The sequence below is a fragment of the Scyliorhinus canicula genome, chromosome 2 (assembly GCF_902713615.1).
Source record: "Scyliorhinus canicula chromosome 2, sScyCan1.1, whole genome shotgun sequence".
Lineage (NCBI taxonomy): Eukaryota > Metazoa > Chordata > Chondrichthyes > Carcharhiniformes > Scyliorhinidae > Scyliorhinus > Scyliorhinus canicula.
In genome coordinates this window covers 220,158,154-220,177,266 of record NC_052147.1, presented here as the reverse complement: position 1 = coordinate 220,177,266, position 19,113 = coordinate 220,158,154, and the positions used below count along the sequence as shown (strand labels likewise).

The 19,113-nt window shown below is 48.8% G+C and overlaps 1 protein-coding gene across 8 annotated transcripts in view; it reads left to right on the top strand.

Moving 5' to 3' along the window:
- LOC119961961 (coiled-coil domain-containing protein 148-like) overlaps positions 1-19,113 on the top strand; it is a 226,336-nt gene that overhangs the window by 53,318 nt on the left and 153,905 nt on the right. For all 8 annotated transcript variants that reach the window (XM_038789596.1, XM_038789599.1, XM_038789597.1 and 5 more), the window contains exon 4: positions 4,040-4,143. In XM_038789596.1, coding sequence (XP_038645524.1) covers positions 4,040-4,143 — 104 coding nt within the window. The remainder of the gene's footprint in view (positions 1-4,039; positions 4,144-19,113) is intronic.

Here is a 19,113-nt window from a genome sequence, read left to right as displayed (position 1 = left end):
ACATCCACCTGAGGAAATAGTCTCTGAACGTCCACTCTATCCCCCTCATCATCTTATAGACCTCTAATAAGTCGCCTCTCATTCTCCTCCGCTCCAAAGAGAAAAGCCCTAGCTCCCTCAATCTTTCCTCATAAGGCCTATCCTGCAAACCAGGCAGCATCTGGTAAATCTCCTTTGCACCCTTTCCAATGCTTCCACATCCTTCCTATAATGAGGTGACCAGAACTGCACACAATACTCCAAATGTGGTCTCACCAGGATCATGTACAGTTGCAGCATAACCCCGTGGCTCTTAAACTCAAGCCCCCTGTTATTAAACGCTAACACCCTATAGGCCTTTTTCACGGCTCTATCCACTTGAGTGGCAACCTTCAGAGATCTGTGGACATGAACCCCAAGATCTCTCTGTTCTTCCACATTCCTCAGAACTCTGCCGTTGACGTTGACCCTGTAATCCGCATTCAAAGTTTTTCCACCAGAATGAATCACCTCGCACTTATCAGGGTTAAACTCCATCTGCCATTATTCGGCCCAGCTCTGCATCCTATCAATGTCTCTTTGCAGCCTACAACAGCCTTCCACCTCATCCACTACTCCACCAATCTTGGTGTCATCAGCAAATTTACTGACCCACCCTTCAACCCCCTCCTCCAAGTAATTGATAAAAATCACAAATAGCAGAGGACCCAGCACTGATCCCTATGGTACACCGCTGGTAACTGGTCTCCAGTCTGAAAATTTTCCATCCACCACCACCCTCTGTCTTCTATGTGATAGCCAGTTACTTATCCAATTGGCAAAATTTCCCTCTATCTCACACTTCCTTACTTTCTTCATCAGCCGACCATGGGGAACCTTATCAAACGCCTTACTAAAATCCATGTATACGTCATCAACTGCTCTACCTTTATCTACACACGTAGTTACCTCCTCAAAGAATTCAATCAAATTTGTGAGGCAAGACTTACCCTTCATGAATCCGTGTTGACTATCCCAGATTAAGCTGCATCTTTCCAAATGATTGTAAATCCTATCCTTCAGGACCTTTTCCATTAACTTACCAACCAACGAAGTAAGACTAAACGGTCTATAATTACCAGGGTCATTCCTATTCCCTTTCATGAACAGAGGAACAACATTTGTCATTCTCCAGTCCTCTGGCACTATCCCGTGGACAGTGAGGACCCAAAAATCAAAGCCAAAGGCTCTACAGTCTCATCCCTTGCCTCCCAAAGAATCCTTGGATATATCCCATGTAGCCCAGGGGACTTGTCGACCCTTAGGTTTTTCAAAATTGCTAAAACATTCTTCCTCAGAACATCTACCTCCTCCAGCCTACCCGCCTGTATCACACTCTCATCCTCAAAAACATGGCTCCTCTCCTTGGTGAACACTGAAGAAAAGTATTCATTCAACCCCTCTCCTATTTCTCTGACTCCATGCACGAGCAGAGTTCCCACTCTGGATCTTTTCACTGGGCCGTTGAGTCCCCTTACGTTCCAGGTGACTATCCTGGTGGGGGGCTTCTGTCCCCCCATTTCTGTGAGATTAATCATACTTATCTTTTGTACGCGCCCCTGCACCGGAGGGTTTCCCTTTGTTTGGGGGCCGTCCAAGATGGCCGCCGTCACTGCTCTCCCCATGCGGTCGGGTCCCTGCGCTCCGGGATTTCCCTTTGTCCAGGGGAACCCAACATGGCCGCCAACGTTGCATCCGCCACACGGATCTGCCCCTGCACTCTGAGGTCTCCCTTTGTCCAGGGGGCATCCAACATGGCCGCCCACTGTGCGTCCACCACATGGGTGGTCCCCTGCACTCCGGGGTCTCCCTTCGCCCAGAGACCGTACTGGGTGGTTGCTTGCAGTGATTCCTTGTTCCGAACCCTTGGTTATGGCATTTTGTAGCCTTATTCCTGTTCTCTTTCTAGCCTTGTTTGTCTCTCATTCCCTGTGCCCCCCCCCCCCCACCAATCCCTTCCTTTCTCCCCCCTTATTCCCCCCTTATCCCCCTTCCTGTTTACCCCTTTCATAGAATTTCATAGAATTTACAGTGCAGAAGGAGGCCATTCGGCCCATCGAGTCTGCCACCGGCTCCTGGAAAGAGCACCCTACCCAAGGTTAACACCTCCACCCTATCCCCAGAACCCAGCAACCACACCCAACACTAAGGGCAATTTTGGACACACTACGGGCAATTTATCATGGCCAATCCACCTAACCTGCACATCTTTGGACTGTGGGAGGAAACCGGAGCACCCGGAGGAAACCCACGCACACACGGGGAGGATGTGCAAACTCCACACAGACAGTGACCCAAGCCGGAATCGAACCTGGGACCCTGGAGCTGTAAAGCGATTGTGCTATCCACAATGCTACCGTGCTGCGCCTCTTTCCCCTGTTCCTATCCTCTTTGCTCTCCCGCCTCTGTTGAGTCGTTCCCCCCACCCCCGCCTGGCGCCGTCCCCCCTGTTGGGTGCGCAACGTGGCCCTGTTTTTTGCATGTCTCCAGCGCTAGCTTTCCTGCTAGTGCAGTGACCCCCCTCCCGGGAGTTACTGTCTCGCTTCTCCCTTGCCCGATCTCTACGGTTTTCTGCCCGTTCTTCCCCCATCTTACCCTGCGCTCCTCTCGCTTGCTCTCCCTTCTCCGCTACTCTCGTTCTCTCGTGCTGGGCCATGGTCTCCCACCTGAAGCAGTCCCTTGGCTAGTGGTTTGCTTCTTGTTCAGGGTGCGCTCTCTATGGGTGGGGGGGGGGGGGGGGGAGGCTAGGAGTTGCGCCTCCCCTCCCACCCCGTCGGCGTGCTGTTGCCCCTTGCCAGAGGCCACTTATTTCTACCCTTGCTGTCGGTTTTCCAGCCCGCGTTCCTCTACAAACTTGTTTGCTTCGGCGGGGGCTGTGAAGCAGTACTCTATGTTCTGGTATGTGACCCAGAGTTTCGTTGGGTACAGCATACCAAAACGTAAATCGTTCTTGTAAAGGGCTGCTTTCGCGTTATTAAATTTGGCCCGTTTCCTGGCTAGGTCTGCCCCAAGGTAAACCCTAATGTTGTGTCCTTCCCATTGGCAGATTTTGTTTTGTCTGGTCCACCGCAGGATTGCTTCCCTGTCTTGGTATCAGTGCAGTTTCGCTGTAACTGCCCTCGGTTGATCCCCGGCCTTGGATTTCGGGCGCAATGACCTGTGTGCTCTGTCCATATCTGGTGGGTTGGGGAAAGTTTTCCTCCGCACTAAGTTGCCCAGCATCTCGGCCACGTATGTCGTGAAGACCCAAAGATATATATTTTTTTAATTTAAACTTTCAAGAGCGAACAATAAAAAGTTTTATCCTCTCCGTGGTCTTTGAGTCCTCCGACTTTCCGGCTGTCGAAACCCCCTGAATGATGCGCTCACCAGAATACCTGAACTCCTCTGACAGTTTCTGCTCGCCAGGTGCATGACTGTGACTGTCTTAATTCACATCAGTGTCATGTAACGGGGGGTGGGGGGGAATTGAAAATTAGATGTCAATTTATTGTAATGGGCTTCCTGACGTTGAATGTTGGGATTCTCACTACATCACAGGAGGAGGGGGGGGGGGGGGGGGAGGCTAATTGAGCCATGCTTTTATGTCAGCGCGAAACTCAATTTTGGGTTCCCACCAGTTTTTCCACCCCCATTGTCGGTCCAGCCCTGCGAAAACCGGGACGGAAAGTCCCTCCCAATATCTTCATGCCTGCCTCACATGACACTATTCTTCATGTCTGAGTGCTTTGACATTAAAGATCAATAAGCCATTTGACCATGTTGGAGTATCATGGTTGTGCGTGATTCTGGCCTCAACTAATGCTCACATATTAAAGCTTCACAAATGGATGGTTAAAGACAAAAGCTTGGCTGACACTTTTTCTCCCCTTCCCTTGCCAATTGCAAAGTTCTTACTGTTGCTTGAGGTCAGATAATTTAGCACCGATCAGAACTTCTTGATTTGCTCAGTACCCAGTGCGCTTTGTTCATTGACCAATGAGGGAAACTTACTGATTTAATCTTTTTATTATAAATATAGATTCAAAAAATCTTACAAACAGCAAACTTTAACAAGGAACATACGCTGATTAAGCAGCATCAACGGGTATGGTGGCAGGAGCAGCCACGAGTGATGGAAATAAGGTAAGAATTAACATCTGAAATTTTCCTTTAAGATAAATTTTTCAATGAGTCTCACAAGCATATTTTAACAATACATTTGTATTTCCATTAATGAAACACCATGGGTGGAGTTTTCCAATCTTGCCAGTGACAGGAATTATGGCAGACAGGGGCAGTAAATTTAGTATCATTGAAAAAAACTAACTTCCTGCCAGAGTGAGATTAGTTTGGAATTTTGTTCCCCCTGACTTTGATGGCTGTTTAAAGGCAGGTCAAGTTTCATTATGATCCATGTTAGGAACCACATGTGCATGTCATGAATTCTCATTAAAAAGCCAACTCGCCGGAATTTTGTTACCCCTCCATATTAAGTGTCTCGCCAGCGAATAATTAGAATGGTTTGTTTTCCAACTGTATGCAAGTGTTGTGCACCTGGCAAGCTTCATTAGCAACTTCAAGACAAATGGGTAGTACTTTTGGCTACCTTTTAAGAGTGTTGCTGAGGAATTTAGGATGCCTGTGTCACACGAGGAGCCAAGGGTGGACATGAGAAGCAATACCAGTGAGGGGAATCCTGAAAAGTCACGGTGCATGTGTTTTTGAGAATGGGAGGGACCAAGTTGACAAAAGGATATGGGGACATCAATACTAAAGGATTTTGGGGAAAGAACAGGAATAGCCACTTGGATAATGATGGGTTTAAGAATAACAGCGGGAGGCTGGATAGAAGAGGAATTAGTAGGCGGTGAGTATGGAAGAGATTGGGAGGGACGTGTTAGGTAATGGGGGATATTAGAAGCTGATCTCCAAGGCAAAGGCCAGCAGCATCATTATTGAGCTCACCTTACAATGATGCAGTTTGAAAACAAGCTAGAAAGTCATCGGTGGAGATGGGGATGTCTCAGGATGTGTAGGAGGAGTTCAGCACAGCAATTCTTGGCCATTTGAGGAGAACCCTGTAACCCCCCTGCTCAAATCATGGAGAGCAATTTGAGCTGAGTGCATGACTTGAGGATCTAATGCACAATAAAGGAGCTTGGCTCCTTTACTAATGTGCTCAGCAAGGTGAGAATCCATTACTTATGGGTGTTGCAGTGTAAATGATCTTAATTGGCATTTGATCCTTATAGAGGCATGTCCCAATGCATTGACTATGTCATTCAAGGCAACATGCCTGCAGTCAGCACGGAAGTCCAAGGACTGGGTGTCCATAGTTATTGTCAAGTCCGCTGGAGGACAACTGACACAAGGCTGAGTCTGTGTGGAGTCTGCACGTCCTCCCCCTGTGTGCGTGGGTTTCCTCCGGGTGCTCCGGTTTCCCCCCACAGTCCAAAGATGTGCGGGTTAGGTGGATTGGCCATGCTAAATTGCCCGTAGTGTCCTAATAAAAGTAAGGTTAAGGGGGGGTTGTTGGGTTACGGGTATAGGGTGGATACGTGGGTTTGAGTAGGGTGATCATGGCTCGGCACAACATTGAGGGCCGAAGGGCCTGTTCTGTGCTGTACTGTTCTATGTTCTATGTTCTATGTGACTCCTGGAACTTTGGTCTTTTGACCTGAATTAAGACCCTCATTGTAAAAGCGCTGAGGGGAAAGCTCAGCCACTTGTCATCGTCCAAGATGAAAGCTCAGCCACTTGTCATCGTCCAAGATGATATCATCCAGCAAAGGGTAGCTTTGGAATACTATGCAGTCTAAAGAAATGTATAGGACTCGGGACTGCATTCCTGCCTTGTATATGGAGGAAGATCAGCCCATGGGAACTACCATTGATTGCTCAATTGTATACATTCACAGATAATAGGACAAATTGAGAATGCAGGCTGTTGAAAATACCAAACAAACACCATTGAAGGTGTCCTCTGGTGTCCTGGATGGATGCCCTCAGGATGTCTGGTTCATTCCCTTTCTTCCCTTGGATGTCAAAGATGTCTCCCTGACTCGTTGGGGAAAAGGGGCACCTGGAGGAAAGACGAGATGCTCTGTTTAAATACTGCTGGGATGCACTCATGACAAAAGTAATGGTGTGCAAGTCCGAGCATAAATCTGGCAGACTGGATTTGTTAATGGCTGGCAGTTGTCAGTCATTAGGAGATTGTTAAATGTTGTGTTTATCGCCCTCCTTAGGGACCGAGCCAAAGGTGATTATATTGATGGATGCGGAGAAGGCATTCAATAGGATTGAATAGGCGTACCTCTATGAGATCCTTGAGTGGTTTGGCTTTGGGACAAAATTTATTTCATGGATTAGGCTTTTGTATATGGCCCCCACCGCAAGTGTATGCACTAATGCCCTGAGCTCAGGTTATTTCTAACTGAACAGAAATACAAAACAAAGGGTGACCATTGTCTCTACTTTTGTTTGCCTTCGCAATTGAGCCACTTGCCATTGCTTTGAGGTTGTCTGTTATACGTTTAGCTGCTATTGTATAAAGAGTCAAAGGTTCTGCTCCTTTTCCACAAACACCTGTAATTTACTTCAACAGATTCTGCACAAAACTCTAACATCACATCACCTGACACAAAGGCCTCCTGAAGCCCCTTTACATATCATTGTCAATTATTGGATACTTAACATAAGAGACAGCTAATTGGAAAGTCTCTTAACCCATTACTTAACAGTCTCCCCTTCCTTTGAGAAAAAAAAATAATTAGGTGAAAACAAAATTACAAGAAACTCAAAAACACACACAATTTTCCCCCTTTGTTTTTCATTGGAAGAATAAAAGATAGTCACAGAAACAGGCACCCTTCATTAACAATATCCAAAAGTTTCTGTGAGCTAGCCCCTCTTTTTGTAAAACAGTCTGACAATTGATAGCTACTGTCAACCCATTTAATTTTTGCTATTTCCCCTCTGTCCAGCATCTGCTTCAAACTTGCGATGTTTATCCTTAACCTTTTTTCATTGACAGATGTTGTAGAGTGCTCATTTTCCCACAGGGATTTATTGTCAATGTGACATTAAATAGGTATATTACCCAAATCCCCTAATCCCCAAATTTCTGTCAATATCTGAGATATATAAAAGGCCATATCCACCGCCTCCACAAGGCTTAACATCTCAGCAGCCAAAGTGCTTTTAACCGCTAGCCTTATTTTCTTTGTTTCCCACACACGAGTGCAACATTTACCATTGTTCCTCAAAAGGAAAATTATAAACCCTCCTGCGCTTGAAACCCCATCACATAAATTTGCATAGGACGCATCACTATAAACTATGTGTTTCAAGTGCCTAAGGTCACCCCCCCCCCGACTAGGCTGGTCACATGGAATTTGAGGGGGCTGAATGGGCCAGTCAAACGCTTGCGCATGTTCGAACATCTGAGGAGTTTAAAGGCAGATGTGGCATTTCTATAGGAAACGCATTTGAAGATTGGGGACCAGATTAGGCTGAGGAGTGGGTGTGTTGGACAGATTTTTCATTTGGGATTGGATTTTAAGACGCGGGGAATGACGGTGCTAATAAATAAGTGGGCAGCGTTTGAGGTGGGCAACATGGTGGCAGATTCGGCAGGATGGTTTGTGATGGTGCGCAGGAAACTGGAGAGAATGCCACTGGTTTTGGCGAATGATTATGCCCCAAATTGGGATGATATTGAATTTATAAGGCACGTGTTGGGGAAGATCCCAGACCTGGACTTGCACCGGTTGATTATGAGGTGACTTTAATATGGTCATCGAACTGAGACTAGACCGGTCGTGTCCGCGGTCGGGGAGGGTGTTGGCGGTTGCGAAAGAGCTCTGGGGGTTCATGGGATGCATGGGGGGGGTGAACCCCTAGAGGTTTGGGAGACCAAGGGTGAAGGAATTTTCGTACTTCTCCCATGTGCACAGGGTGTATTTGCGGATTGATTACTGTGTGGCGGGTAAGACTCTGCTGGCGGGGTTGTCTACTCTAGGTACTTGACGATCGTGGTTTCTGACCATGCGCCGCACTGGGTGGACTTTCAAGTGAATCGGGGTGGGCAGTGCCCACACTGGAGATTAGACATGGGACTGTTAGTAGAGGAGCTGTGAGAGCGGGTGAGGGCTGCATGACATGGGGAGGTATCAGCTGCCATGCTATGTGAGGTGCTTAAGGCAGTGATCAGGGGGATGCTGATATTGATTGGGGTGCACAGGGACAAAATGGAGTGGACAGAGATGGTAAGGCTGTGGAGGAGATCCTGTGGGTAGATAGGAGACATTTGGAGGCCCCGGAGGCAGGCTTGTTGGAGTGACAGAAACTCCAGATAGAGTTTGGGTTGGTGCCGACGGAGAAGGCAGGGGGTAGTTAAGGAGTGCTAGGGGTATGAATATGGAGAGAAGGTGAGCAGGATGATGGCTCACCAACTTAGAAAGCAGGAGGTGATGAGGGAGTTTGGAAAGGTGAAGGATGGGAGGGGAAGGGTGGCCCTGGACCCGGTGGGGGTGTCTGGGGCGTTTGAGAAATTTTCTCGGAGGCTATATGAATCAGAGACCCCAATGGGGGAGGGGAAATGCAGAGTTTTTTGGATGGGCTGGAATTCCCCAAAGTGGATGAGTATTTGGTAGAGGGGTTAGGGCACCCATTGGACTGGTGGAGGTGCTGGAGGATATGGGGTGATGCAGGCACGGAAAGCCCCAGATCCGGATTGGTTCCGGTGGAATTTTATAAGAAGCTTTCAGGGGACCAGCGTCTCCTGCTGGTAGGGCCATATAATGAGGCGAGGGAGAAGGGGGAGCATCCCTCTAAGCTATCGCAGGCCTGGATATCCTTAATTCTGAAGAAGGATAAGGACCTGAAGCAGTGTGGGTCTTATCGCCCGACCTCGCTGCTAAATGTGGACACCAAACTGCTGGCAAAGGTCTTGGCCTCGCGGATCGTTAACTGTGTACTGGGGATGATAGGGGAGTTACTGTTACCTAGTCGCCACATTCTGGCCCCTGTTCGGGGAGGCCGGTACGAGAATTGAACCCGCGCTGCTGCCTTGTTCTGCATTACAAGCCAGCTGTTTAGCCCACAGTGCTAAACCAGCCCCTGATGCTCCTGGTGGGACAGGAGATGGAGGTGGTGGTCGCTATGGATGCAGAGAAAGCCTTTGATCGGGTAAAATGGGACTATTTGTGAGAAGTTCTGGGACGGTTCAGGTTTGGGCAGGTGTTTGTGGATTGGGTCCGGTTGTTATATAGGGCGCCATTAACAAGTGTAAGGACGAATCGGGTGAGCTCGGGGATTTTGGATTACATTGTGGGACAAGGCAGGAATGCCCACTCTCCCCGTTGCTTTTTGCCTTGTTGATAGAGTCACTGGCAATGGCACTTAGAGCATTAAGGAGTTGGAAAGGATAGTGCTGGGTGTGTAGAGCATAGAGTTTCGTTATAGGCAGACGATTTGCTACTTTACATTTCGGACCAGTTTGGGTGGCATTAGGGGGATTATGAACATCTTGGAGGAGGTCGACCAGTTTTTCAGGTATAACTTAAACATGGGGAAGTGAGGTTTTCCTGATTCAAGCAACGGGCTAGGAGGGGAAGTAGGGCGAGCTGCCGTTTAAAGTGGTGGGGACGAGCTTTAGACACTTGGGCATTCAGGTGGCGCAGTGATGGGAACATTCGCACAAATTGAACTTAGCGCAATTGGTTGAGCAGATGAAGGGGGATTTTAAGAGGTGGGATGTTTTCCCGCTTATAGGGCAGGTGCAAACTGTGAAAATACCGGTGCTCCCGAGGTTCCATTTGTTCTTCAGAACCTCCGATTTTTATCCCTAAGGCCTTTTTTTAGGAAAATTAAAGCCCTGATTTCAGGGTTTGTCTCGGCAGGGAAATAGAAGATGCTGCTGGAACGGGCTGGGGGGGGGGAGGGGGGGGGGGGGGGCGGTGTTAGGTGCAGGCTGACCCTGCCAGGTTTAATGAACTACTACTGGCCAGCAAATACAGCCATGGTTAGGAATTGGGTAGTGGGGAGGGGCTGGTGTAGGAGCAGTTAGTAGCAGCCTCTTGTAAGGGCACTATCTTACGGGCACTGTTGACGACATCTCTGTCGTTCTCACCAGCCAGGTACTCCACGAACCCAATGATGGTGGCAACCCTGAGGATGTGGCTGCAGTGGCGGCAGCACCTGGGGCTGGAGGGTGACTCGGTTTGGGCACCGATCTATGGGAACCACAGATTTGCCCCGGTGGGGGCCTGGAAACGGAGTTCCAGGAATGTCAGCGGACAGGGAGCGAATTGTTTGGGGACCTATTTCAGGGGGACAGCTTCTCGAGCCTAGAGGAACTGGAAGGGGAGTATGACCTGCCCAGCAGGAATAGGTTCCAGTACTTACAGGTAAATAATAATAAAATAAATAATCTTTATTGCCACAAGTAGGCTTACATTAACACTGCAATGAAGTTACTGTGAAAAGCCCCTCGTTACCACATTCTGGCGCCTGTTTGGGTACACGGAGGGAGAATTCAGAATTCTCAGCTCGTATGGGAATTGAACCCGCGCTGCTGGCCTTGTTCTGCATCACAACCCAGCCCACTGAGCTAAACCAGGTGTAGGGTTATGTTAGGAAACAGGTGCCATCCTTTCCCGACCTGCTCCCCCTGGGGCTGCAGGGCAATGTGGTGTCAAAAACCAGAGCTGTCGGAAATTTATGAGGAATTGATGGAATGGGAGGGTGTCACAATAGGAGAAGTTCAACGGAAGTGGGAGAAAGAGTTGGGAGGGGGGAAGATGGAGGCTGAGTTATGGGAGGAGTCTCTGAGAAGAGTGAAAGCATCCTCTTCATCTGCAAGGCTTAGCATCATTCAATTTAAAGTAGTCCATAGCCACGTATGGCGGTGGCCAGAATGAGGGGGCGGAGGACAGGTGTGGGTGGTGTGCGGGGGTACACGTGAAACATGTCCACATGTTCTGGGCTTGTCCAAAACTGGAGGGATTCTGGCGGGGGTTTGCTGACGTTCTGTCTGAGATACTGGAGGTGAAGGTTGTCTTGAGTCCAGAAATGGCGATTTTCGGAGTGTCAGAAGACCCGGGAGTCCAGGGAGTGAGAGAGGCCGATGTCTTGCCTCCCTGGTAGCCCGGAGACGCATTTTGTTGGAAGGGAGGGACTCGGGGCTGGTGAAACCAGGGGTGTGGGTAAGCGACCTCGTGGAATTCCTGAAACTGGAAAAGATTAAGTTTGACTTGAGAGGGTCATTGGGGGATTCAGCCCGTTTATTGACTTCTTCAAAGATAGTTAAGAAGCCAGCAGTAGTGGGGTAGGTGGTTATAGGGGGTAAAAATGAGGGAGGCAGGGTGGGTGGAGGGGAACGGCAGAGAGGGGGAAGTGGTGGGGTGTTATTTATTGGTTATGTGACTTCCTGTTTGTTCTCCTTTTCTTAGTTTTGGTTGTGTTTTATGTATATATTCATAAATGCCTCAATAAAAATATTTTAAAAAATACATAAATAAATAATAAGAATGAGAAGCAACTACCGAGTCCAAAGAATGAATACATGTTCATAAAAAAATCAGTTAACACTTTCAAAAATCGTTTGCAATCATTGGGCTAAAAACATTTCTGATTTTACCACAAATCCAGCAAGTTACTGGTTTCTTCCAGATGTTCCATAGTTAATAAACCTTTCCCATACTGAGCTTTCTCTTCAGCGCAGAGTTCTTTTAAAGTGTAATTTCTTTTGAAGTTAGGGCTGTTAATCAAGTTTGTGCCAAATTAACCACCGAACTGTATACCTACAGTACAGATCAAAAGGTCCTTTTGCAAAAAGTTATTGCAGCTCCTTTTACGAAAAATTCTTAAACATGATTCTATGAACAGCTAGGCAACTTTCCAGTATAACAATAGTTTCAAACCACACTCTCTGGAACACCATGCATAATAACATGATGCAGTTTGACATGCAGACACAGATTTTCTAATGAGTATTAAGATAACGCTGACTTTAAAAATCTGAGCGACAGTTCCAGTTAGAATGCCGAATCCACATACTTCATTAATGCCAAGTTCAAACAGTAATCCCTCTGTTTCCCACGGATAATTAAGTACATATCAACCATTTTAAAATTGAAAATAAAATAGAACAGAACCAGTAAAATAAATGATAAAACAGAAAATTCTGGAAATACTTGTCTGATCTGGCAGCATCTGAAGGGAGAGAGAGGCACAGTTAGCTTTTTGATGACCCTTTCTCAGAACTCAGGGTTCTTACAGATATAACAGATTTTAGGAAAGGTAGGACAGTGGTGGCAGAGGATCTGTCCTACATGGTGACAAGCTTCTTGAACATTGTTGGAGCAGCCTTTGTCGATGGTGGACAGAATTTGGGAGTCAGTAGGTGACTTACTCACTGCAGGATGCCTAGCTTCTGACCTGCTCGTGTAGCCACAGTATTTATGTGGCTAGTCCAGTTCAGTTTCTGGTCAGTGGTAACCCTCATGATATTAATCGTGAGGGATCCAGTGATTGTAATGCTATTGAATCTCAAGGACCCATGGTTAGATTCTCTTTAGGGTTAGATTCTCTCTCGGGTGGCACGGTAGCACAGTGGCTGCCACTGGTGCTTCAGAGCGCCAGGGTCCCAGTTCCGATTCCCGGCTTGGGTCACTGTCTGTGTGGACTCTGCACATTCTCTCTGTGTCTGTGTGGGTTTCCTCCGGGTGCTCCGGTTTCTTCCCTAAGTCCCGAAAGACGTGCTGTTAGGTAATTTGGACATTCTGAATTCGCCCTCTGTGTACTCGAACAGGCGCAGGAATGTGGTGACTAGGGGCTTTTGATAGTGACATCATTCCAATGTTAATGTAAGCCTACTTGTGACAATAATGAAGATTATTATGATCTTGTTGGATGGAGATGGTCATTGCCTAGCACGTCTGGATATTGTCCAGGTCCTTTCCTTGGATTGCCAGCTTGCTGTGGTGGAGAAGTTTGAACGTTCCACTGGTACCGAGAGCAATGCTGTCAGGAGTCTTAAGCTGGCAGTGTCACCCATGATGGTCACTCATGATGGTAAGGTCAGAAGGGAGGAACCAGAGAAAGCGCTATCTAAAGCAAGTCCTTAACGGTGGATCAGGGGGAAGATACTCGTATGGCATCAATGGCCCTGATGGCAGATGAAGGTTGCAGGAATAGGGAGACCTCCAGTCATCAAGGCTCCTTACTGCTGGAACTGGACCCACCCTCCGTCAAGAACCGTGTGTCTGCAGATGTGCAACGGCACCTCCATGTTAAAGGAAGTCATGAACCAAGCGTCTACCGAGAAGAACCAACACACCCCCACACAGACAAGCCCTACAGTGATCGGTGATAGATGACGGGGACAGGACTGTTATATGTGGAAGTCCCTAGCTTTGGACCACACATGTGTGGTCGAGGTTGATTCAGTCGTCTCGCTCTTGGAATAGGACCAGGAAAGCGCGTCGGCAGCTTTCTTCACGACTAAGCAACCCTCTTCAAAGTCTACTCTGCTCACCCCGCTTGGGGATAGAGTTAGAAAAACCCTAATAATAGTCTGTTCTGTCCCCAACGTGGTAAACTGCATCCAGCAGGCTCATCCACCGGGGTCAGAAAATCAAAGTTAAACCTTGAATGTGCAGCCCTCCTGGATAATAAGCAAAACAATCGACTGGGATGGAGAACTGCCCTTGTTGCCCGTGAATTTGGGCATTGACCTCACTGTCCTGCAAGAGATCCAAAGAGCAGGTGAACGGCAGCTGAGAGAAGGTGGCGGTGGTTACACCTTCTTCTGGAGAAGAAAACACGAGGATCAGCCCAGGGTGCATGGATTTGGTTTTGCCCTCAAGAACAAACTCATCAACCGACTGTTGGAGCTCCATGTCGCATCAACGAGTGTCTCGTGACCTCCCCAAATGCAATTTGCTGTGGATCAGCAATGCTGAAGCCCAACCTTTGACGCCAATGTTGAGTCCAAAGCAGGCTTCTACCCCTACCTGCACCACATACTTTCCAATGTTCCTAAGGGAGATAAGATCATCCTCCTTGGGGACTTCAATGCCAGGGTGGAAAGGACTCCCAAATTTGGAAAGGAATGATCGGAAAGGAAGGAGTTGGGAATTGCAACTCCAATGATGTTCTCCTGCTCGCCAAATGCATGGGACACCAGCTTGTCATCTCTAGCGCACTGTTCTACCAAAAGGACAAATTGAAGACTCCTGGAGACATCCATGATCAAAGCACTGGCACATGATCGACTTTGTCATTGTCCGATCTCCGGACCAAAAGATGCCCTCATCACCAAAGCAATGACCAGACCAATGCAGTTGTCTGACAATAGACTCATCTGCTCCTCTATCACCATCTAACTCCACAAGAAGCAGTGGAATTTGAAGAAACAGCTCAGAAAACAGATCAACATTGAGCGGGTTCAAGAGCCAAGCATGCGAGTGAACTTCCAACAATGTCTTCTCCAAAATCTCCAGTGTCCATTCTAATGGACTGGAGGAAAATTGGAAAGAGGTGAAAACAGCCAGCATCTCAAGCTGTGAAGAAAACATCGGCTACAAGACCAGGAAACACCAAGACTGGTTTGACGAGAACAACCATGCCATCCAAGACCTAATTGACAAGAAGAGAAAATCTCTCTGCACTTGGTAAAATGATATTGGATTGGATTGGATTTGTTTATTGTCACATGTACCGAGGTACAGTGAAAAGTATTTTTCTGCGAGCAGCTCAACCAGATCATTTAGTACATAAAAATAAAATAAAAAGAAAATACATAAAAGGGCAACACTAGGTCCACAATGTAAATACATAGACACCGGCATCAGGTGAAGCATACAGGAGTGCAGTATTGATCAAGTCAGTCCATAAGATGGTCATTTAGGAGTCTGGTAACAGCGGGGAAGAAGCTGTTTTTGAATCTGTTAGTGCGTGTTCTCAGACTTTTGTATCTCCTGCCCGATGGAAGAAGTTGGAAGAGTGAGTAAGCCGCATAACCAGCAAGGCAAAAATGAGAGCTCGTCAATTAGCCAAGGCAAAGATACAAAGAAGAACTAGGGAAATCAAGAACCAATGGTGGACTGAGAAAGTTAAGGAGCTGCAACTCCTCAATGACCAGCATGATACCCGGTCTTATTCAGTGCCACCAAGGCGATATATGGACCCAATACCCTAGGCCTCAAACTGGTGTGGAATAAAGAGTCATGAGAGTCAGAAAACTTTGCCCTTCTCTGAACAAAACTCCTAAATCATGATGCAACCATTGAGAACAAAGAACAAAGTGAACAAAGAAAAATTACGGCACTGGAACATGCCCTTTGGCCCTTCAAGCCTGTGCCAATCCAGATCCTATCTAAAACTTTTGCCTATTTTGTAAGGATCTGTATCCCTCTGCTCCCTGCCCATTCATGCATCTGTCTAGATACATCTTAAATGACACTATCACCTCTACCACCTCCGCCGGCAATGCTTTCCAGGCACCCACCACCCTCTGCGTAAAGATCTTTCCATGCAGATCTCCCTTAAACTTTTCCCTCTCACCTTAAATTCGTGACCCCTAGTAATTGAGTCCCCCACTCTGGGAAAAAGCTTCTTGTTATCCACCCTGTCTATACCACTCATGATTTTGTAGACCTCACTGGCGGGGGTGGGTCTGTCACTGTGTAACACTGGGGTACAGTACTGGTGGGGATGGGTCTGTCACTGTATAATGCTGGGGCACACTATTGGTGGTGACAGGTCTGTCACTGTATAACACTGGGGTACAGTATACAGTACTGGTGGGGCCTGCATTTCTGCGCAGTGACATTTCATTAGAACAAGTCATCAACGTGAAACATTATCTGTTTCTGTCCACAGCGTCCGGCCTGATGTGTATTTCCAGCATTTTTCTTTTTCTTTTGGTTTGTTGTGTTTACTTCCTGCTTCCAGTAACACTGATCTTCCAGCATTGAACAGAATTCCACTTTTACTGAACAACCAGAATGACAGGGAGTGGGATAGCTTGATCATGGTTTTGGACAAAGCTTGGCACAACATCGAGGGCCGAAAGGCCTGTTCTGTGCTGTACTGTTCTATGTTCAATGAGGTCCCCCCTCATCCTTCGTCTTTCCAATGAAAATAATCCTAATCTACTCAACCTTTCTTCATAGCTAGCACCCTCCATACCAGGCAACACCCTTGTGAACCTCCTCTGCACCTTCTCTAAAGCATCCACATCCTTTTGGTAATGTGGCGACCAGAACTGTACGCAGTATTCCAAATGTGGCCAAACCAAAGTCTTATACAACTGTAACATGACCTGCCAACTCTTGTACTCAATACCCCTTCCGATGAAGGAAAGCATGCCGCATGCCTTCTTGACCACTCTATCAACCTGCACAGCCACCTTCAGGGTACAATGGACCTGAACAACCAGATCTCTCTGTACATCAATTTTCCCCAGGGTTTTTCATTTACCGTATAGTTCGCTCTTGAATTGGATCTTCCAAAATGCATCACCTCGCATTTGCCCGGATCGAACTCCATCTGCTATTTCTCCGCCCAACTCTCCAATCTATCTATATTCTGTTGTATTCTCTGACAGTGCCCTTCACTATCTGCTACTCCACCAATCTTAGTGTCATCTGCAAACTTGCTAATCAGACCACCTATACCTTCCTCCAGATCATTTATGTATATCACAAACAACAGTGGTCCCAGCACGGATTCCTGTGGAACACCCCTGGTCACAGTTCTCCATTTTGAGTAGGCCCCCACTGAAGCAGGCAGGGAAGAGCTTCAGGTACCTAGGAGTCCAGGTGACTGGGAGCTGGGGGGCCCTGCACAAGCTCAACCTCACAAGGTTGGTGGAGCAGATGGAGGAGGAGTTCAATAGGTGGGATATGTTACCGCTGTCACTGGCGGGGAGGGTGCAGTCCGTTAAGATGACGGTGCTCCCGAGGTTTTTGTTCCTGTTCCAGTGCCTCCCCATCCTTATCCCGAAGGCCTTTTTTAGGAGGGTCAACAGGAGTATTACGGGATTTGTGTGGGCGCATGGGACTCCGAGGGTGAGAAGGCTGTTCCTGGAACGGGGTAGGGATAGGGGGGGCTGGCGTTGCCCAACCTCTGTGGGTACTATTGGGCTGCCAACGCAGCGATGGTGCGTAAGTGGGTAATGGACGGGGAAGGGGCAGCATGTGCAGGGCCCCCCAGCTCCCAGTCACCTGGACTCCTAGGTACCTGAAGCTCTTCCCTGCCTGCTTCAGTGGGGGCCTACCAATCCCCTCCTCCTGATCCCTGGGTGCACCACGAACATCTCGCTCTTCCCCAGGTTCAGCTTATACCCAGAGAAGCCCCCGAATTCACTAAGAATCCTCATCACCTCCGGCATCCCCCCCACCGGGTCCGCCACATACAGCAACAGGTCGTCCGCATAAAGCGACACTCGATGCTCCTCCCCACCCGGCACCAGGCCCCTCCAATTCCTTGACTCCCTCAACGCCATGGCTCAATTGCCAACGCAAAGAGCAAGGGGGACAGGGGACACCTCTGTCTCGTCCCCCGGTACAGCCGAACGTACTCCGACCTCCTCCTATTCGTGGCTACACTCGCCATCGGGGCCTCATAGAGCAACCTCACCCAACGGACAAACCCTTCCTCACACCCAAACCTCTCCAACACCTCCCACAGATACTCCCACTCAACCCTATCAAAGGCCTTCTCCGCATCTAATGCCACCACTATCTCCGCCTCCCCTTCCACAGCCGGCATCATAATAACGTTGAGGAACCTTCGTACGTTTGTATTCAACTGCCTTCCCTTCACAAACCCCGTCTGGTCCGCATGAATGACCCCCGGCACACAATCCTCTATTCTTGTGGCTAGGATCTTTGCCAGCAGCTTGGCGTCTACATTTAGCAGCGAGATCGGCCTATATGACCCACACTGCAGAGGGTCCTTGTCCCACTTCAGGATCAAGGAAATCAGCGCCCGTGCCATAGTTGGGGGCAAAGCCCCCCCCTCCCATGCCTCGTTAAAGGTCCGGACCAACAGGGGGCCCAACAGGTCCGCATACCTTTTATAAAATTCCGCCGGAAACCCATCCGGCCCCGGTGCCTTCCCCGACTGCATACTCCCTATCCCTTTAACCAACTCCTCCAGCTCGATCGGCGCCCCCAGTCCTTCCACCTGCCCCTCCTCCACCCTCGCAAATCGCAGCTTGTCCAAGAAGCGTCCCATTCCACCCCCTCCACCGGGGGTTCAGACCGGTACAGTTCCCCATAGAAGTCCCTGAAGACCCCATTAACATCTACCCCCCTCCGCACCACCTTCCCAGCTCTGTCCGTCACTCCCCCAATCTCCCTGGCCGCGTCTCGCTTTCGGAGCTGGTGTGCCAGCATCCTGCTCGCCTTCTCCCCATATTCATACATCGCCCCCTGTGCTTTCCTCCACTGAGCTTCCGCCTTTCTGGTAGTCATTAGGTCGAACCTGGCCTGAAGGCTACGCCTCTCCCCCAGCAATCCCTCCTCCGGAGCCTCCGCATATCTCCTATCCACCCTCACCATCTCCCCTATCAGTCTCTCCTTCTCCCTCTGCTCCCCCCTCTCCCTATGGGTTCGGATGGAAATCAACTCCCCTCTAGTCACCGCCTTCAATGCCTCCCAGACCGTCCCCACTCGGACCTCCCCGTTGTCGTTGGCCTCAAGGTACCTCTCGATACATCCCCGAACCCTCTCGGCCACCTCCTCATCTGCCAGCAGCCCCACCTCCAAGTGCCATAGCGGACGTTGGTCCCTCTCCTCCCCCAGCCCGAGGTCCACCCAGTGCGGGGCATGATCTGAAATGGCAATGGCAGAGTATTCAACATCTTCTACCCTCGGAACCAGTCCCCTGCTCAGGACAAAAAAGTCAATCCTCGAATAGGCCTTATGCACTGGGAGAAAAACGAGTACTCCCTGGCCCTTGGCCTCGCAAACCTCCAGGGATCCACCCCCCCCATCTGGTCCATAAATCCCCTCAACACCTTAGCCGCCGCCGGCCTCCTACCCGTCCGGGATTTGGATCGATCCAATGGGGGAGCCAGTACCGTGTTGAAGTTCC